Genomic DNA, 22732 nt, shown 5'->3' with positions numbered 1-22732 from the left:
TTAGCTTCCTGAATGTACTAAAAGAAACGTTCTAGCAAATACCAGTCCCAATAGTCAATAAGTGAAATTAGTTAGAGGTTTACTTGGATACGACATTAATACTGCCAGGATATTTTGACGTTCGAAGTTTAAAACACTACTGAGGTATATGTGACTAAAACTATTCAATTAGTTTCTCTAAAATAGTTCTCTCAATAATAGATGTGATAAGCTGAACAAGTAGACAATGGACATAAACAATTAATTTAAGTTCTAACACTACTATGATGTATGTCTAAATAATTAATATTTAAATATATTGCCAATTACTAATAAACGTAAATCTTTGAAGCTCAAGGTCCACCCCTAAATATCAACTAATGCTGCTGATTTTTTACACATAATTTTGTCTTACATGCATGCATGCATACATTCATACACACATACATACATACATACATACATACATACATACATACATACATACATACATACATACATACATACATACATACATACATACATACATACACGCATACATCTTCAGATATATGTATAGATATGCACCTAAGGCTTGTTCCCTAAGAATAAATACCTTGAAATTTTTAGGCTCAGCGAGTCAACTCGGTATATTTCTTTTAATTGGTTTTTATGTAGGAAAATGTAAAAAAGAGTTAGAAATAAAAACAGAGAAAGGAGAAAACGAAATAAAAACACGACAGAATCTAAGCTTTGCCGGCATTACTTCTCTTATGCAAGATTTTAATCCCCCGCAATATATTCTCTAATGTTTTCTAACGATGTTTTTATGAAATCTATTGACGTTTTTTATCTGGATAACTTTTTCATATTTACTATTTAAGTTAATCAAAAATGTGATCTAAAAAAGGAAAAAAAAAAAAAAAAGGTATTCTAAAATGAAAAAAGTTAAAACGCTTTTTAAGGTAAAAAGGAGAAACAAGGTTTTCACTCATCGTCACGGAGTGTAGGAATCTGAGTCAAAGTAGGAACAATTTCGTCGATGATGTTTTTACATCCCGCAGAGATTATTGTACGACCCATCAGGTCGAAATCGCTACCTGTGAAAAGAAAAAAAAAAACACCTAGCGTTATATTTATTTTAATTTTCTTCTGAGAGATTTGTCAGTTCATATATTACTATTGTAATTGAATACATCAAGGAAACAGTTGAGCAAATACTTACCTAACGTTGTAGCATTGCACCCTCCAGCCTCTTCCACCATCAGGTTACTAGCAGCCATATCCCAACAATGCGGCCCCCATTCAAAGTATAAATCAATTGAGCTGCAAGCCACCATACACATATTTAAAGCGGCTGAACCAGTACTTCGCATGCTACGAAATGTAGCAACAACAAAATTTTCAGATAAATAAAAATAATTATAATAATAACAACAACAATAATAATAATAATAGTAATAATAATAATAGTATTAGTCATATTAATTGCTGCCTTAAAATTAGGTTGCAAATGCAGGAAGTAACAAGAGGCATGCATTACAAAAACATCTTACCCTCGAACCTGATGTTTTTGCATGATGTCCAGCAGGTTTTTACATTTTAAAGCTAAAACATTATTTTCTCTAACTGCGCCAAATTCAAAAGCAATTAAGGCGTTTGTCAAACCTAAATATTTTAAAGCGCAAAAAGATTTTAATTTTTTTACGTTTTAAAATTTTTAAAAACGTAACGTTTTAAATTTAAATGATCGAGCAAAAAATAACAATTGTAAAATAAAAAAAAAAAAAACAAAAAAAAAACGTACAACTAGGAGGATTAATTATTTTCAGCCTTTGTCCGTTTAGATATGCTCCTTCATTTTGTACAGCTACATAAAGGTCTTTTAGAATTGGTGCATAAACCACTCCAACTTCGCTCTAAGATAACAAAAATCTAAATTTGTTTAGAAGGGGTTTTGTATATATTTTAAGAATAAAAACATAAAAATATTTGTAAAATGTAAATAAAAGCGATGGCTTAAACAAAACTTTATTATATTGCGATATTAGAGAAAGAAATTTTTTAAAGTAATACTGAACTGCAGACAATAAAACGTGAATATATTCTGCCTTTTTCAATTAGAAATACTTATGAATTAGTTATGCACTATGCAACATTCATTTTTTAAATCGCCCATGATATTAGACTTTGAATGGAATGATTTAATATATTTTTTTTGACTGCAAGCTTTAAGGTGTTTTAACAACTAAACAATAATTACACCAAAAAAACTTGTAATTACACATAAAAACTAGACGTAGAAAGTTTTACGTAAGCCGGAGATATTACAGAAAAAAATATCTTTTAAAAGTTTTTGCTTAAAGTATATTAAAAACTGCAGTAGTTACAAAGGAGAGATGCTCTTATTATGACCAAATATCAATTCTAACCTGAAGCAATTCACTAAAAACCACTTCCATCTTAAACAGCAACTGGATTGGTTTACATTACAAAACTTTTTGATCATTGTTGCTTTTTAAGACATAAGTTAAAAAAGTTAAAAAATACTCAAACTTATTTCACAGGTCTCTTGAACATTACTTAGGAACATCATCATCTTTCTGATTATGTTTGAAAACTATATTTTAAAAAAGGAAAAGATGAAAACTATGAAAACCTCATGAAGAGGTGTCTCTGGGAAGAATACTATTTGAAAATCTTGATCTACCTAAATTGTTTAGATAAAAAGAGCATTCAACTAGTTTCACATTTACAATCAAGCTTAATTGTAAAAGTAACTCAGATTACGTTTGTGTATTAGTGAAAGTGCATTGATGCATTAAAGTTTTAATAACATTTAACAGGTATTGATAACCTTTTGGGCCAGAATATTAGAGTTGTTCACAGAGCAAGATGTAAATGTTGTGAAATGGCCCTTAAAGTGATTCAGAGAAAGTTTCTCTCTCTCCCTTGGTGCCATGCTTGACTAAAAAATTTTTCAATTCTATACTTAATAGATTGAAACTTTATGCAGCTAAGCAAGGTCTAGTTCTTCAAACTCTAGCTCCATCAAAAAAACGAATTAAGCAAAAAAAAAAACAACTCTGCTTTCTATAGGTTGCAGCAGTGATTCACAGACTTTTTGTTACTATCAGACTTGAAATTTTTGAGCCAAAAATAATCGTTTCCAAATAATATTTATAAAAGAAAATTTCAAGATATATGACTTCCTACCTTAAGATTTGATTAGATCTCCATTTTTTTTCAATGAAAGTCTGATAAGTACTGATGAAGTATTCCCCTGACATAGAGTTCTAAGTTTTTGTAATGGATATGCAAACATATTTCCACCAACGCAAATCCAATCAAGAGGATTCTAATCTAGATTGGATGAAGGCCAAAAGTTTTTGGTGATAAATTAGCCATATTGTCTTTAGGAAACTGTTGGATCCTTTTGGTCCCATGGCTTAGAGCTCCATATTGCTGGAACACATAGTTTCCATCTGGGGAAGTCTTCTTGAGACATGATACCACATACCTTTTTAAAAGGCTGATAACCAATTATAGGCAAACCCACGTGGATTAAATACTTCAGTTCTTTTTGCTTCCATTTTTAAACTTTTTAAATCAAATTTATTTTTGTTCAACTTGATTTAAAAATTACATATTTAAGCATCAACAAAAAACAAAAAAAATCCATTCTTTTTAGGTGATGCAACCTTTCTAAAAAATTAGTCTGCAAATCACTGCTTCCCCCTGTGTATAACATCTTGCACAACTTGTATTAATTTTAGTTAATGGGAAAAAAAATTGCCCTAAACATCAACAATCTTAACAAGTTCCTATGGTTATTCAGCAAGATACTACATAATCAAATGTTTCAGCAATATACTCAACCATCCTTTGTTGAAAAGCTAACAAAGATGACTACAGAACTTGCCTATATATTGTGGCTAACATTTTTTGCTAGGCATTTTGATGGACATTATAGACAAACTTCTCACAAGTATTAAAAAAAAATCTGTTTTAATTTTAGAACGATTCAAATTTTTAGGTGGTTATCAGTTTACAGTAAACTTAAGTGAAGTGTTAAGAAAAGCACCATTTGAAAAGTAATCTGGGGTAAAATACAGAGCAGCTCAAAAAGATATTAACAATATTGTTTTCAGTTGTTTAGGCAAATATTCAAATCACAACTACATTGAGTGTATCAAAAACATTCTCCATAAGCTTTAAAGATTTTGGATCCATTAAAACTCTTAGAACACAAAATCAATTTTTTTCTGGTATGAAAACATTTTTAAAAAATTGTCAGTTTTTGTGACACAATCTGAATTACAGAGGAAGGGAAACTTTGAAAATTTATGAATGATACTGTTTTGATAGGCTAAGAAATCATTCTATATAGTCAATAGCAATAGAGATGATTAATTGAAATATGTAAAGGAAATGACTAAGGTCATTTCATATTATAAAATCATATTTGCTCATTGAAATTATGACTTTCTTTTTCTTTTTTTCTTTTTTTTCTTTTTTTGCAGGTCAAATACAACCAACTCCTACCATGATTACTCACAAATGAAATGGTTAAAAATAATGGTTGTATCAAGCAATACTTAAAAAAGTAAAAATTATATGAATTGTTTTTTACTTTTTTGTTTATAACAAGCCCAATTGAAACTGCTACATATGGATTTCTAAAAAAAAAAAATCTTTAGTTAAGAATAACTTTAAGTGAAAATTTGAAAAAACTGTTAAATAGTATTTTAACATTCAAGAAACATGCAACCAAATTTGTATTTTTCTAATAAACTGCAACTTTCAAATAAAATGAAAAAATAACATTTAACCTGTTTATTAACCAAAATATGAGTATTAAAATACCTATGAACAAAATTTGTTGTACCATCTATAGGATCAACAATCCAAGTGGGTTCTGATGTTAATAGAGAAGATGCACCACCACTTACAGATTCCTCTCCTATAAATCTAAAATAAGCACTTAAGATAATACATACATAGATACAAAAAATTAAAAATTGCCTTTTAATAAACTTAAATAGAAAATTTCTCACCAACAAAAAATTTATAGCTTTATTTATAAAAAACATCTACAAAAATGTACCAAAATTTTTATAGATGCTTTTTAGAACTAGATTAGAGTTCATAAGTGATACTTTTGTATAAAACTCCACCAAGATCTTTAAAAAATGTTTAAAAACAACAACTCTGCTGAATATTGCTATCTAATGAACAATATAAATTTGCAAAAAATTTTATTGGAATTGTTATTTCTAAAACTTTATTGGATTAATTCTAAGAAAACTTGCTTGCAAAAACGGAGAACCACAAAATGGAGAGCCAGGAGTGTAAGCCATCACACAATAAAGCTACTTACAATATTTAGAAATTTATTATGACAAGACCAATCTGTCTGCAAAGATCAGAAACTATATTAATGCAGTATATGTGTACTGTTCATTCTTTCAACTTGGTAGTCTCTTCAGTTCCTTGAGTAAATCCAAGTCCTGTCTCTATAATAAATTTTTTACTGGCTCCAAACTGTTCCATGGCAGGCTACAATATGAATAACATTTGTTAAGTAAGATGTAATCCTATGAATGCTGATATAATAAAAAGAAATTACTAAATTTTGTTTGAAATTTTTGCCTTCCAGGAAATTTGCTGTCTCTTTAAAACTAGTACTTTTCTATCTTGCTGAGGTAAATGATTTTTAAAACACCAGCTTTAGAGTTTGGCTCTAACTTGGTGTTATAAAAATCATACACTGCATTAATATAGTCTTTTTTTTTTCATTATTGGTTGTAGTATTAAATGTTTGCCATATATCAAACTTGGCATTCCCTATTTTTGGCCTAAATGGTCTATGGGTAGTAAATTAAAATTGCAGTCAACCAGAGGTTTTTTTAATCTTTCATAAATACTTTCTGCTTTTAACTCTATAATGCAGACAGCAAAATTCTTTCTTTCAGCATGGTTTTTTTTTCTTTAAATAGATCTTACTTTTTCAGAAAATTTTTAACTTTTTTAGTTAAAGTAACTTATAATTTGGACTCATGAATTTCATTTCCAGTTTCACTCATCAAAAAAAGTCTGTGCAAAAAAAGATCTCATTTTGAATATCTGGGCTTAGCACAAAAGTATTTCTAGAACCAGACTTGTATTTGTATTTTGAAAAAAATTCAGCAGCTCTAGGAAACTTCTCTTGTATTGAGTTTCAGCTTTATCTCTTTGAAAAGCTATTTCTCAATTTGCTCAATAGGAATATATTAACTATAGTTATTAAATACTCTTTTTCTTATTCAAATTATAAAACATGGTCCAATAATTGGCCAAATTTTTTTTTATACTTACCAGTTTTAACTTTAATTTAAATGATTTATGGCAGTAGGGGAAGGGGGGGGGGGGGGCAAATCGCTGTGCTTTTTTAACTTTCTCACAACTTTTTTTTAGTTTTGACAAAGCTAAAAATTAACAATAAACAAGTCTTTTTATTGCTAAATTCAATTCATTAATATACATTGAGGCAATGAGATCTGAGTTTGTGTTATTTATCATTCGGAATACAATTTGAATTTGAACAAAGTTGTTCCCCCTTTTCAAGAAAGCATGTTTGTTAGCAAATGATTGTGTCCACTGATGATTACTATTTTTTACATATTCTTTTTTGCTAATATTCTTAGTAGAAGAAAGTTCTTTATATACAAACTTGTTACTAGCAACCTCAGACATGATGAATATTTCATTAACCCAAAATTAAAAATTTATTAAACAAATTGCTACACATACAGATGATCATGAATCACAAATTAATATTCACTGGAGGTGTAGATTCCAGAAAAAAACCATTACTTACAATTATGATTAATATCTAACAACTTTAGTTGATTTGTACACAATGTCTATGATTTTTTTTGTAAACTCATTTATCTATGCCATTAATTACTTAAATTAGTTATTGAATTATAAAAATAATATCTTTCTCATTACTTTTGAACAAAAGCTCATTGATTTATGATATAAGAGCATTGGGTAACAAAAAAGTCATAACCCTAATGTATAATATATATGCTTACAATGAATATACAATAAATAAGAAACTTTATGCTATTGCTGAAACACAAATTATTTTACCAAGACTTTGTGTTAGTTGTAGACATTATATTAAGTCCTAATTCCAATCCGATTCAAATTCACTATGTGAATATTGCCAACTACCTTTTTAAACATTACTAACCAGTTTTAAGAGAGATTCATTTTAAAACTATTTCCAATCTGTCTGCTTTCTACCATCAGAAAAAAATTGAAAGCAATAGCAAAATCAATCAATTCTTTTTACAGTTTGAAAAGAATTTATTGATTTTGCAGTTGTTTTCAATTTTTACAACTAGATATTGTTGTTCTTAGGGCTAACATTATGGCTGGCCAAATAAAAAATCAAACTCAATGGTGAGAATACTTTTCCTACTCTAGAAACTTTATTCACAGGTTAATAAACAAAGATCATTCCCTAAAAGAATTGTTAACCTGTACAATTTTTTGCAGCTACTACTTCTAGTCTCACATGTATTTTTAGTGAATTGCACAGAATATTTATGGTTGCACAAGGGTTTTTATGTTTCTTTCTCTTTGAACAACATTTATTAAATTGAAGTGATTACAAAACCATAATCTAAACCTTCAGGAAACTCTTATTATAACAAAACACTACCTATAAAAAAATATAGTTGTAAAGGAAGATTTTCTTTACCCAAACAAAATTCTTAGTATATAAATCTTGTTGAAATGTCAATACAAGCTCTGTTTAACTGATGTTTTTAAAGAAGGATATTTTAACAACAAATATAGTTACCAACAGCCTTGGATTAAATTCATCTTAATGCAAGCAAAGACAATAGTGAAAAAATAAGCACTGTTAAATGTCCTCAAAAAAAAGGTAAACTATAAATAAACTGCATATTGATCTATTCTAAATTGAAAATAAAATGTTATTTTGAGATAAAAATTCTTACTTGTGTGATGGAAATTCTTTTTTCAATGCACTAAAAATCAATTTTTCAACCAACTTGTCAGTTTCAGTGACTAAATCTGCAGCACAATCTTTTGTAAACACTGTTTTTACTTGATGATAAGATTCTCTTATAATCTAATTTTAAATACGTATATATATATATATATATATATATATATATATATATATATATATATATATATATATATATATATGTATATATATATATGTATGTATGTATGTATGTATGTATGTATGTATGTATGTATGTATGTATGTATATATATATATATATATATATATATATATATATATATATATATATATACATGTATATATACATATACATAAATATATATGGAAATGTGTAATATGTTATAAATTTAAAAAAGATTGCTTAATTTGAGAGTTAGTATATTAGTAAAAATAATGATTAACTTACATTTCCTGCAGTATTAGCAATATTTATAGCTGTAAGAACGTAATGAAGACGACTATCTTGTTTTGAAGCTAGTGTTTGAAGACAGTCATCTAATGACATTTTTGTAAAAACTAAAATTTTTTTATGTACATATACATATATATATATATATATATATATATATATATATATATATATATATATATATATATATATATATATATGTACATATATATATGTACATATATATATATGTACATATATATATGTACATATATATATGATATATATATATATAAAAACTGGTACAGTCACTTTATATGTGCGTTTATAGTGATTTGATTGTTGAAAAACAACAAACAAAAATTTTATCGCAATTTTATTTCAAAGCTCCACCATGTTTGTTTATTGTTAAAAAATCAAAAAAATGTATTTGGATAGTTTACACTGGGTTCAAAGTTCACCAAGAAGTTAGCAAATAAAGTAGCGAAAATTTTTTTTCCAATAAAGTATTATTTATTTTATATATATATATATATATATATATATCTGTGTGTGTGTGTGTGTGTGTGTGTGTGTGTGTGTGTGTGTGTGTGTGTGTGTGTGTGTGTGTGTGTGTGTGTGTGTGTGTGTGTGTGTGTAGTTTTATATTGTTGCTCTTATTTTACATATAGATAGTACTTTTATTTCTTGGTGAGCATAGCTAACCAAGAAATAAAAGTACTTTGAATTTCACCATTTTTCTTTTTTTAGCGATTCATTTCTCAACAACATCTATTTGTTGATAGCATCTTTATATATTTTTGATGTATCAGCACTGTCGGGTAAAGAGGCCAGATAGGATATCCAGCGAGATAAAACGAAACAAGAAAAGTTCTGAATATAAGGATTTTGTCTCAACCATCTAAATTGGATCAAAAAAAAATTCTGTAATGAATATGATATGCATTTCATACTCATGTTCTTGTCAGAAAATATTTTTCCAATAATAGATAAGAACTTTTTTTATCCCTTGCCCCAAGACTGCGCGAAAAATGCAATATAAATTTATGTTTGGTTTAAACAATTTATTTTTATTTAGAATTATTTTCGAAAGACTAGTTGTTGTTCTTCAAAGAAAGACATGTTAATGACACATTTTTAATGTTATCGAAACTTAAGAACGTGTCATTCTACATTATCTTTTTGAAAAGTTATTATTTAATAATAAATTATAATAATAAATAATAAAAAATAGATCACAGCTCTCGCATAAATCTTAATTCAAATGATGCATTGCAGGATTTGATTTACGCTCTTATTCAACGTAGAAATTCATTTAAATAAACTAAATACGAGGCATTTTTTCTAACTCAGAGTACAAAAGTATACTAAAAATATTGAATACTTTTCTAAGCTCTTTGCGTAACAATATTACCTATAAAAGATCATTAGAGGTCGATTACATTCCTCAAATAATACTATTGATTCCACTGAAGCTTTTAGCACTTTATTAAATCTAAGTATTTGAAACTAAAATTATTTGAAAAATTATGCATTTATTAAATATATCTGTTGCGCGGAGGTTAAAAACACATTATTGCAAATTTTCCATTCATTTTTGAGGGTATTGATATACTTTTTGTGATATTTTCTCCAGTTCTGAGTTGGAACTGAAAACGCCACATTTAAATTGACTCCCGAATTGAAAAATTAAAAATTGTTAAATTTTACACTTCTCTCCTGTAAACTATAAAAAATATGGCAAGTTCCCCTAATACCTCTGAGCATATATATTTAAAAATATATATTTATTTAAAAAAAGGTTGCTTTATGTCGTTATGGGATATTGTGGAATGCAAAGTAACTGTTTAAAGTTTACATTAAAACCAATTATCTCCACCAATCAATACTAAATACTCATCGTTTGAAAAAGATAAATGAATGATTTTTAGTTTAGCTGCCAACAGTTAAAATCGAAAGTGCTATCTAGCATGGTAGCAACGGAGAAATCACAAATCAAAACTTAACAAAAATCTAATAGGAAAAAGTATAGGTTTTAGATTAGTTGATAAATTTGGTTTTGGGACATTAGGAATCTTTGATCATGGCAGAATCGTAAGTTTTTTCAAACCGGGTTTGTTAAGAAATAAATTTATCTAAAAATTATGAGTTATATACTAACACAATTTTCTTAATAACTTTTTTGTTGGAATATGTAGCTGGCTAAAGTTTAAAGAGTTTTTTTAAAAATCTTGTTTGTTAAAAGCTTTTAATTAAATTATTTGGGTCCAAATAATTTTTATGTAAATAGTATATAGTTAATTAAAGGTTTTTCTTAAAAAGTTTTTTTTTAGCTAGCACATGTACTTACACAAATTTTTTGCTAGATAAGAAATGATATATCATTTCTTATCTAGCAAATTATTATAATAATTCATAAACAAATTATAATAATTCATTCATGAACAAACATTTATGAACATTATTTGCCCAGTTTTCTTAAAGAAAGCATTTTATAGTTTGTCATTTAGTTTAAAAAACTTTGGTAACTTGGCCAATAAATAAAAGAGTTACTAAAAAATGCAAAGGATGCAAAACTTGTATCATAAAATGTAAAAAATACACATATATACATTCGTACATACGTACGTACCTACCTACCTACCTACCTACATACATACATACATACATACATACATACATACATACATACATACATACATACATACATACATACATACATACATACATACATACATACATAGCAGCCGAGAGAAGTTTCGGGCCCCGGGGAAGTTTTTTTAAGGGGCCCTCATTATGATCAATTATATACCCAGGACCAAAAGAAGTGTGCTCTGGTCATTGAAAATTTAAAATAAAAGTTAATTAAATCTTTTCAAAGTCAAAACTATTTAAATCTTTTAAAAATAACTTGGCCCTGGGAATCTTCCCCGTCCACCCCCCCTCTCAGCAGCCATGCATACATACATACATACATACATACATATATACATACATACATACATACATACATATATACATACATGCATGCATGCATACATCCATACATACGATTGTTGGAATGTGAACCTCTACACTGTGCAATTCAAGTAAGTCACTAAAAAAAACACAACTAAAAATATTTGTATAACAAATTACTGAATGAATTTTCTATTTTACATAATTTTCACTTTTATTTTATAATATTCTTTTAGTGTCCGAGTAGCTGTCAGAGTGAGACCATTTAACTCTCGGTAAGTATTATAAAAACCTAAATAAAAGTTTATTGTTTTTGTTTTTTAAAGTTGCTATTTTTCCTTGTAATATTTTCCTTAAACAGTTCTTGTTAAAATAAACAAAATTATTTATTATTTTAATTTTAAAGAGAAAAAGAGCGTAATTCACAATGTTGCTTAAAAATGATAGATAAGATGACACAAATAATTGATCCTGAAAATCCAGGTATGTTTGATAATTCAAACTTTTTACTTTTCTTAAGATTCTTAAATAGAATTTTTTTTATTTCTATGTTTTTTTATTTTATTATTTTTTATTTTTATTGTATCTAGATCAGCCACCAAAAGAGGTAATTGTTATTATTATTAAAGAAGAATTCATTTACTACAATGTTAAAACTATTTTATGCCAAATAATGCTTCGTTTTTGTTTAAAATTAAATGTTTTAAATTTAAAATAAATGAAGTAAGTGCGCAATCTTGTTCTCAATAATTTAAGTGTCTATCTAATTGTCTGTGATCTATTACCTGCTAACTATTATCTTAATATCTATCTTTCATGGAAAATTAATAGACAATGTCTAAAATTCTTATCATTTTAAGAATTTTCTGTCAGCATATTATATTATTAATAAGAACAAACATAGCTTTTAAAAGAGATACTGAAAAATTGTTTTATGCAATTATTTAAAAACCTTTTTACAAAGCTTTTCTTATAAAAAATTTTTCCACACTTTGTGATACGATTTAATAGGATGCCCACTTTATTAAAAGACTATGGAAAAGTTTTAAAGTTGTTTTATGTATGTTATTACTTATATTATGTCATACATACATACATACATACATACATACATACATACATACATACATACATACATACATACATACATACATACATACATACATACATACATACATACATACATACATACATACATACATACATACATACATACATACATACATACATACATACATACATACATACATACATACATACATACATACATACATACATACATACATACATACATACATACATACATACATACATACATACATACATACATACATACATACATACATACATACATATGTATATGTATGTATATATATGTATATATATATATATATATATATATATATATATATATATATATATATATATATATATATATATATATATATATATATATATATATATATATATATATATATATAAAGTAGGGCCTATAACTTCTAAATTATTCTTTGAAATTTTTGTAGATAGAAACTTTCAACTTTCAACCTTACTTTCAGCTTAATTGATGGTTTTGGTTTGTAAAAAAAGATATTACATATCATTTTACCCAAAAGTTTCAGAGTCTTTCCATTAAAACTGTTTTTACAAAAGGTTTAAAAAACTTGTGATAAAATGAATTTTGAAATGTCTGAATTTTTTGAAAGTATAAAAGTAAAATCAAAACAATACAAAATTTTCTTTAGGTGTGCTTTTTAATAAGAGATCTCTTGTAAGTTATTATGATGACAAAAATAGAGTTGCTTAAATTTGTTTTACTATAAATATTTGTTCAAGTTTATCAGCCTTATGGGTACTTTTGTTTTGCAAAAAATTAATCTTATTTTAGGATTATGCAGGTAATTTTTTAAAGATTGGCCAAAGTTCTTAGTGTTAATTGAATTTTAGGAAGACTTAATATAAGAGTAAAATGTAAAACAATTTTTAAATCCATAAAATTGACATATTTAATGTTTAATTAAATTGAGTTACTTAAAATAATTTACAGACTCACTAGTAAATTTTATGTTTTTAATAAGAAAGCTTTGTTTAAAGCAAGAATAAGAAAGTGTGAATAATATTCTTGATTGAACTTAATTTCAATTTAAAGTGATTTTTCATTAAGAATAAGAAGTTCTTACTTTTATAGTTTTTCTCTTTTCCCTATCTAACCTTGAGACCAGTCTCTTTTAAATCTTTTATCCTTGTGATCTGATAGTATGAGTTTTTTTTGTTTATTTTGAAACTATTCAAGTCAAAATTAACTAATGAAGAGAAACTTTCTATTTTTATCAACAAATTATGTAAATATATTTTTGTTAGAAGAAAAAGAAAATCAAATTAATGTTCTTTTATTTTTAGTTTTCTTTTGATTTCTCCTATTGGTAAGTTTTAACGTTTCTTTGATTTTACTATACAATCTAACATTTTACATCAGTTGTATGTTGTTTCACTTATTTTATTTGAAAACATTTTGTAGGTCTCATGATCAGTTTGAAACTGATGAAAATGGAATTTTTGTTGGCACAAGTCCTCAATATGCTGATCAGCGAATGGTTTTCAATGATCTTGGGCAAGGGGTTTTAAACAATGCAGTTCAAGGTAAATAGAAGTGGTCATCTTTGGTTTCTTTTATCATCAAACATAGGAAAGAAAGATTTTTTTATTAAATTACTCTTTGAAAATTATGGATTTTGTAAAATAGTTTAAGAAGAAATATTTAACCTGTGTCATAGAATTAATAGTTAAAAGAAAACAATAACTTTCAATTTAAAGTTTACTTTTAAATTCTAATTGTAAAAAAATGAAAAATGTTTGGCTTGTTGTGGAGCTGCAAGCAGGAGTTTTCACCCAATCAACTAAATTTCGTTCTTTATCAAAATTTTTTTTTCGATTTTCATTTAGGTTTTAATTGCTCCCTGTTTGCTTATGGTCAGACTGGTGCTGGGAAAAGTTATTCAATGGTTGGTTATGGTCCTAATAAGTAAGTTTCACATAACAGAATTTTATTTACATTTTTTAAATTAGCAGCAATCTTTTTAAGATGAGAATTAATTTTTCAATTTTTTACCACTATGGTTAGAAGATAAGTTTTTCCTATTGCATGTGTTTTTGTATTTTGTTTTTAATTTTCAAATATTTTTGAAAACTTTGTATACTTATTAGAGGAATTGTTCCCATCACATGTGATGAGTTGTTTAAGCTTATTGAGCGGTCTACTTCTGATATTGTAAGTTGTTCAAACTATAATTCAGATTAGTTGAAGTATGAAATTTTTGCGTTATAAACTTACTTTTAAAATGTATTTTGTTTTAGAAATATCAAGTTACATTTAGTATGTTGGAGATCTATAACGAGCAAGTTCGTGATCTTTTGACCCAGGATAATCCAAAAGGTGGACTTCCTGTAAGATTTTTTTAATCATATTTTCATATTTTATTACTTTTTTTACTAAGTTAAAGATATAAAAATCAATGTGTGCTATCCAATGTATATAACCATAAGTTTCTGCTTTTACCAATATATGGAGAAAAAAACAACATAGAAAATTTTTTTAAACATTTGAAGCAACTAAAGATATATTAGATAAGTGTCTTTTCTCATAGGTACGTCAAAATCCTAAGCTTGGCTCATTTTATGTTCAAGGATTGAAATTTGTTGCAGTAGGAAGTTATAAAGAGATAGAAGCAAGAACTGAAGAAGGTATTTTCAGTAAAACAATTTTAATATATATCATTTTTAAATTCAGTTTAAACTATGATATTTCAATACCATTTTGATTCTCCAATTAGTAGTCAATTAGAATTTGATGTTTTGTGTTAGGTACTGCAAATCGAACAGTAGCATCAACGCAAATGAATGCTACAAGTTCACGTGCCCATACAGTAGTAACTATACAGTTTGATCAAATTGAGAAAAATTCTGCTGGAGAAGAAACTAAAAAACAAAGTGTTATAAATTTAGTAGATTTAGCTGGTATGTAAAATTTAGTGAGTCATATTGGCTGTAAATTGTAATTTTCAGTAATGCTTAACTGAATTTTCCTCAATCTTTTTTTTTATTTTTTAAAGCTATATGGGTAATTGAATTTGTTCTACTACTCATTCTTTAATTTTTTTGAAGCAGTTAGAAATGTTGTGTTATTTGTTTAAATTAGCATGTTTTCAATCATAATGCTTTGGGTAAAATCTTTAATATTGTATATTTAGGTTCTGAGCGTGCTGATTCTACAGGTGCTACTGGAGATCGTCTTAAGGAAGGAGCAAACATAAATAAATCATTATCTTCACTGGGTAATGTGATCTCTGCACTTGCTGATCTTTCAATGGGTAAAAAAAAAGTTTTGGTTCCATATCGTGATTCAGTGTTAACTAAGCTGTTACAAAATGCGCTTGGTGGAAACAGTAAAACAATCATGATAGCAGCTTTGTCTCCTGCAGATATCAACTATGATGAAACATTAGGTACTTTAAGGTACATGTTTAAACTCTAAATTATTATAGAAAAAAGAAAAAGGTTTCAGCTGTTACAAATTCTATAAAAGTTTTCCATTCTTAAAGAATGTTTACATTTCTTTTTGTAGAAATTGCTGTATATATGTAAAAGAACTAAATGTTATAAAGATATAATTATACATCATTTGTAAATTTGATCATGGTAGATATGCAGACAGAGCAAAGAAGATTAAAAACAAAGCTGTTGTAAATGAAAATCCCATGGATAAACTCATTCGTGAATTAAAAGAGGAAAATGAGAAGTTAAAAAAGGCTATGCAGAGTGGTGACTTTTCTTCATTGATGGGTGCTGGTGGTGAATCTGGAGGTGGAATGACTGATGAAGGCAAGACTTTTATCTTCATGGTTAATTTTGTTTAAATTGATTTAAAAATTTATTTGTAATGAGAAATGCATTTCATTAACTTTAGAAAAAGCTCAGTTGCGGAGAGAGATGGAAGAAGAAATAAGAGCTCAACTTGAAGTAAATTCATCTGCAATGATGAACTGGGATGACAAGGCATGAGCTTTCTAAATATATTGGTATCTGCCTAAAAAGTTTATAATGGTACAATACTGTATGTTTTATATCTTCTTTATTTCTTCAATTTTAGTTAAAAGTTGCTCGAAGTGAAATTATTGAAGTAGATACTAAAGCAGAGCAAGCTAAAAGAATACCCCATCTTGTAAACTTAAACGAGGATCCTATGCTTTCAAGTGTTATTGTACATTTCTTGAAAGAAGGTGAGTACTTTGTAAGTCTCATTAATTGTTGTTGAGGATTGATGAGCACTTTGATTTGTGTTAGCTTATTTTTTGCTAAATATAATATGGTTTTAGGCCAAGTTCGCATTGGAAGGAAAGAATCCAGCCCAGATATTGCAATGTCTGGTTTAAGGTTGTTAATAATTTTTTTAAACTACTGAAATTTACATCAAAAATATTTTTATCCCACATAAGCCATTCATAGTCTTTTTTTATATTTTATATTTTGATTTCCTGCAACTTTGTGTCTTATGTTTACCATTGAGTGTTCAAACCATTACTAACCATTGAGTGTTCTTTTGTGCAGTAATGAGCCTCTGCCACACATTTTTTGCACTTTTTCTCTTTACTAAACTTAGTTTTGTTTGTTTTTCTATTTAATTAAACTTTTTTACCATAACTTATGTTTATGTAGCTTACAAAATACTGAACTTAAAATGAATTGTTTCAAAATTGTTGCTAAATTTGATCTTTATATGGAGAATTCATAATAAGATTTTTATTTATAGAAATAGTGATCTGATTGTATGCTTCATTTTGATTACCTGCTTTTCACATCTAGTATATCAAGCGAACATGCTATCATAACAAATAAAAGTGGAGAAGTCACTGTTAAACCTGCAAGTTCTGGTGCAAAGACAAAAGTAAATGGCATTATGATCACTGGAGAGCAAATTTTAAAACATCATGATCGTCTGCTATTTGGTACTTTCCTCATTTCAAATAAACATTTCAATAAATTTCAAAGTAACTCTCACTAAGAATAAAAAAAAAAAAAACTTTATTTTTTTAGTTTGATTTTTTAAATTTAATTTAGGGTCCAACCATATGTACTTTTTTGTTAATCCATTGAAGAAGGATGAGGGATCTCCAGAAACTGTAGACTGGGAGTTTGCAAATAAAGAAATAGCACAAGCAAAAGGGTTTTCAACAGCAGGTGGAGCAGGGCTTAGCAAAGGTATTTGGTAATTTCATAAAGATTTTAAAAGAATATCTTAGTTAAGAAATTTTTAGCAATAAACAACCTTTTCAAATAAAATTTGGTTTTGTAGATCAGGTTCAAGCACAAGAGCAAGTGTTGGAACTATTACCAATGGTTAGTGAAGTAAATGCCATCAGTGAGGAGCTGGACAAGCAAATGTAAACCATTACTTTTTTTTTACAGAATAAAAAAGCATAACTTCTATTTATATAAAGAGCATCATTTAACTGATTTTTTTTTTAATGTTTTTTGTTGTTTTTTCTAGCTCCTAAGTTTTCTTAATAAACTTTGTTTTTGAAAACTTATTTTTTTGCTGATTGGTTTATTTCTTATAGGTCATTTGAAGTGATCTTAATATCAGGTGCTGCTCAAGGTGGCAACGCTGATAAAGGAACAAAGTATTGATTTAGATAATGAATTGTTGTAATGACATGCTAAATATTAAAAAGCTATTTTAAAAGAATATTTATTGGTTGTTCTTTTCAGAGTGGTAGTTAAAATGAAGAATTTATTAAATGATAACGTTTGGCTCTGGGAAAGAGGAAAGTTTACTAATAGAAGGTATTTAATGCAGGTAAAATACTTAAATTATTTTAAAAATAACAATTTAAAAACAACCACATTTTAAAAATGTTGAACTTTTTTTTTTTTAAATCATGCTAAAATATCAACAAAAAATTCACAAAATAATGTCTTTGTTAACATTTAACAACCTATTTTTTACATTCTAATATCTTACTTGTCTGTTCTCTAAGGATATGTATCAGCGCTTCTTGGATGGTGAGAATGTTAAATCAACCATTAAGCAAGAAGATGATCCTTTTTGGGAACCACCAGAGGATGTGTTAATAGGAACTGCAAATGTGTTCTTGCAAAGTTTGTCTTATGCACTAGACTTTGATGATAAGCTTGCAATTACAGATTATAAGGTTTAATGATCATAAAAATTGAAATTTAATATTTTCAGTTTCAAGATCTTGTTTCAAAATTAAGAAAATTTTTTCAGGGTTCAGAAGAAGGTAATCTAGTGATAAGTGTAGTTCCTTGTACACAGCAGGGAAAAGCACTTGATGAAGATTATTTTGTTGATGATCCAAAAGATCTGCTAGGAAAGCCCTATTACTTTAAGGTAACTCTCATTATTTGCCATTAAGTATTTGATCTTAATACTTCTAAATATGTGTTTGCACCTTTAGAAAATAAACTTTTAATACTTTTATTGTGGGGAAGTTGTGGGTTTTGGGAAAAAAAAAGTTGGGAAATTGTGTTGTAATTGCAGGGTTGTTTACAATACTATCATACCAATGTAATACTAAAAAAGGTTTAAGGAAATAGGGGTGTGAGGGTTAAATGGAAGCAGTGTGGAGGTTAGGGATTTTGTTAAGGGTCTGTTTGTTTAGGGAAGAGTACAAGTAATTGGTAAAAGTTATGTAGTTGTTCCTGAATGTATACTTGTTAAAATGGTTCTTGTGTAATGGTTCTCTTGTATGCGTAATGGTTTAAATACTTTAGCTTTCTTTATCATTATTTTAATTGAGAATAGATTTGAACTCTAAAAACAAACAACAATTGAAATTCTTCTTATATCCAAACTCTTGAGGCTAATAATCTTAAACTTAAGCAAACTCTAGTGGTGGGTAAACAATTTAAACATCTTATCAATAAAAAGAGTCAATCATTGATTAATTTTCAAACAATCAGTTAATTTGCTGTTTTTGAAATGAAAATAAATTTTTGACAACGTATAGAAATTGTTTTTATTTTCAACTGGTGTTAAAGAAAGATGGAAGATGCTAAGAAATGTAAACCAATAATATAATTTCAGTGCAGTAGCCTGAATGCCATTTACAATGTTGTCTGATAAAATTCACTCTGAAGTTTGAAAGCAGTTTTTTATTAGAAAGTAAAGACAAATCCAAGTGCAAAAATTTTTCACTTAAACTTAAATTCATCAACTTCAAATTTTTCATATCATTTAGAGCACTAACATTTTGTCAGCCTTGTTACTTAATTTAATAAAATAAGTAACAAGGCTGAAGGGGTATTAGCTTAAGATCATATTTAGCATACTTAGCTATAGATCATATTCTTTTTCTAACTTTGACCATTAATAAAGATGTTAAAGATGGTAAAGATGTTAAATCTCAAGGACTAAAAATCCCCAATGATCAAGATCCTATAAAGGCAATTGTTATAAACTACAAAAACTCAATAATGTTAAAAACTGCTCAAGAGCTTAAGCAAAAAAAAAAGTAAATGAAAAAAAGTTATCTCTGTGATATTCTTTATATGAAAAAATAAATGAAAAAAGATTATCTCTGTGATATTCTTTATATGAAAAAATGTTTAGCAATCAATCAGCAAAAATCTCAAGAAAAACTAATCAATCATGAGGATAATGAAAACAAAGCTGATTCTGATCCTGATTTACAAAAAGAGTTGAAGCCTGGGTATTAAAACAAGATGAAATTCTCTAATCAGTTAAAACAAGAATTAAAAAATATTATTGAACAGATTTGACTTTAAAAGAAAAAGAAATAAAATCAATCTCGGATTTTGTTCAGGCTCTTGATGTTGAAGAAGTAAATGTTATGGCTTTAGGGAATAGAAACTGTGATCTGATAAAACTATTTCGTTTTCACTACAAAATTTTAGAGAGAAAAATATTAACGTGAGTCAAAATTTATTTACTGTTGTTTCTGAGAGAATTAATAAAGCAATAAGAGAAAAATGAGTAGTTCAGTGGACAAGTTGATTAATTCCATAAAACAAAAAGTTAAGAAATGCAATGAAATAATGTACATTATTTTTTAAAATTCCTTCTATAATATAAAATCTTTTTGTCATTTAATGGTGTTAATCTCTATTATTCAGGAAAGTTAAATATAAAAAGTTATTATACCAAGTCCTTTGACACTTAAATTTATGTTTCAAAAAGTGGAGTTGATTTGTGCACTGAACGGCTCATACGTTTACTTCTACATGAGGATAACCAAAGGAAAAGTGAACTCGTCGTAAAAGTAGCATCTGAATGTGAGTTTGAATCCACTTTTGATATAAAACCAGTGAGAAAAAAAACTAAAGCGGAAGAATTAGCAGAAATAATCTCACAACTTCCTTATCTTGAAGAACTAAAGGACTAATTTGTAATTCATCCCCAAAAACATTTTGACTTATTGAATATGAATTGTTTTTAAATGTGAAAAGCACTAGAGAAAAACTAAGCTATTCAGAAAAGAAAAGTAAGTCTTTCCCCATCTTCTTTAGAAGCAGAAAGAAGTTTTGTATTAACAATTTTTTTGAACTTCGTTAATTATTGTTTGTTTCTCATTTCTATATCAACTTATCTTTTATTTGACAGGTATGAATACATTTGCGTGAGACGCTTTTTCCTAATTGCAGTCTTTATGAAAATGACATTTCATTAGTTTATTTTACCGGAGCAAAATAACGACATTTGTTTCTTGCTACTTGCTACAAGACTCTTTCTTTCTTTGCTTGTTTTAATTACAGTTTTTTGAAACAATCTTTTCAGGTTTTGTTACGCAGTGCAGAAGTACATAAATCTCGCTACTCTCATGGTTTGTATGTAAAGTTTCTTACATTTGGAGAAAAAACTCCGATTCAAACACCTGTAATAAATGGAACATTATCTCCGCAATTTAACTTCTCAAAAATAATTTCTATGCCCTCTATAACTGACGATCATTTGAACTGGTTTGAACACGGATGTTTGTCGTTTAACTTATACGGCAAGCAAAACCCAAACGCTGTTGATCAGAGATTGGCCAAAATGACAACTAAGGTAGAAAACTTTGAAGAAACGTTTAACATTACATGTTTGTCACTCTCCGTTTTAATTATTCCCTTGATGTAGTCCATTATGTTTTCTCGGTCATGAGTTTTATTATACTAAACTTGCTATTTTCATACATCGTGTGTACTATTAAAACTTGCTGCTACTTAAGGAAATTACAGTTTTTTTTTACGTTCTTCTAAGGAACTTCGTCAAATGGAATCGATGCAAAATAATAAAAACATGGCAAAACATGCCAGCTTTAGAGAAAAAAGCTTTGGAGAAATCGCTCAGCTAAAAAGTGAAGTGATACTTTATAAGAGAAGATATGAGAGAATGAAGCAAAAGGAAAAGCGTATTCAGGTATGTGCACTAAGTGTATTTTCAAGTTTTTAAGAAATTTTTTTAAGAAAATTCTCTGGACTATTACATTCACGATCTTTTAAAAGCAGTTTTCTTGTTTTAGGATTTGGTAAATGAATGGGGTAAAAAGGAAGACAAAGATAAGGATTTTGCTGCATTCCATAGGGCCGTTCAAACAGCGGCCTTCTACGAACGAGGAAAACTCAAGTACAAAGTCAATCTTTTGCAATCGGTAAGTTGACTTATCTTGAATTGACTTAACTGAGTTGTTTATGAGATAAAGTTACAATCTTTTATACTCCTACCTAATTATAACTTAGTTTTTAGTTGCAGCCTTTATTATTGTTACTAATCTTGTTTTTTTTAAAGTATCTTAAAAGTCAGCCTGGTGTTGCAGAAAATGGCGGAAAAATTAAAACAGATGACGTTAAAGTTCCGGTTGGCAGCAAAGCATGTTTAATGCAATAAAATTATATTTATATAAATTATATATATTCATACATATCAAATAAATTATATAATATTTTAAACTATTTTTAACTTAGACTAAGTTTAAGTAAAAAAATTCCTTGTCGTAAAACGGAAAGCATTTGATAACTTTTTTTGTAAGATTTTGCTTTTCACATAAAAGTATTATTATATAACCAAAAAAGACTTAAAATTATTATATATTAATACTAAAACATGTAAATTGTGCACTCAAAGTGATTTTTCTAAATTATTTTTGCCAGTATACAAATGGCTTTTAGATTTGTAATTTTGATAAAAATAAATACCAAAAAGTGTTCTCCAGTGTATTTTTTATCGTCGTTGCGTTTTCTTATTTAACCATTTTGAATCTTTGAAAGAACCTTCTTACATTAGGATTATAGGGTATAAATTTGTAAAACACCGATTGGTTGGTTACATTTAAAAATACATTTAGATCGGAATCTCGAAA

The 22732-nt window shown here is 27.5% G+C and overlaps 2 protein-coding genes across 2 annotated transcripts; one reads left to right on the top strand and one right to left on the bottom strand.

The window, feature by feature from the left end:
- Positions 1–705: 705 nt before the first annotated feature.
- Positions 706–8547, bottom strand: LOC145196018 (inositol monophosphatase 1-like). Its single transcript, XM_090073282.1, has 8 exons — positions 8415–8547; positions 7974–8107; positions 4825–4929; positions 4592–4637; positions 1766–1877; positions 1515–1626; positions 1184–1335; positions 706–1058 (listed from the first exon to the last, which is right to left on the bottom strand). The coding sequence occupies exons 1-8, from the start codon at positions 8511–8513 to the stop codon at positions 946–948; spliced, it is 873 nt and encodes a 290-aa protein (XP_089929408.1). The 5' UTR covers positions 8514–8547; the 3' UTR covers positions 706–945.
- A 1807-nt stretch (positions 8548–10354) lies between these two features.
- On the top strand, positions 10355–22374 carry LOC145192960 (kinesin-like protein KIF28). Its single transcript, XM_090072734.1, has 27 exons — positions 10355–10490; positions 11591–11629; positions 11761–11837; positions 11945–11961; positions 13755–13777; positions 13873–13994; positions 14298–14376; positions 14559–14622; positions 14709–14798; positions 14999–15095; positions 15216–15368; positions 15602–15866; positions 16054–16232; positions 16318–16406; positions 16501–16630; positions 16727–16784; positions 17214–17356; positions 17469–17609; positions 17704–17791; positions 17969–18031; positions 18120–18207; positions 18389–18562; positions 18640–18762; positions 21169–21438; positions 21634–21792; positions 21896–22024; positions 22162–22374. The coding sequence occupies exons 1-27, from the start codon at positions 10480–10482 to the stop codon at positions 22258–22260; spliced, it is 2970 nt and encodes a 989-aa protein (XP_089928860.1). The 5' UTR covers positions 10355–10479; the 3' UTR covers positions 22261–22374.
- The last annotated feature ends 358 nt before the right edge of the window (positions 22375–22732 follow it).

This window comes from Hydra viridissima, unplaced genomic scaffold (assembly GCF_058129835.1).
Source record: "Hydra viridissima isolate aposymbiotic clone 2 unplaced genomic scaffold, HvirCarnegie_v1 scaffold_15, whole genome shotgun sequence".
NCBI lineage: Eukaryota > Metazoa > Cnidaria > Hydrozoa > Anthoathecata > Hydridae > Hydra > Hydra viridissima.
The sequence above is the reverse complement of the archived record's forward strand: the minus strand, read 5'-3'. Positions and strand labels throughout refer to the sequence as shown.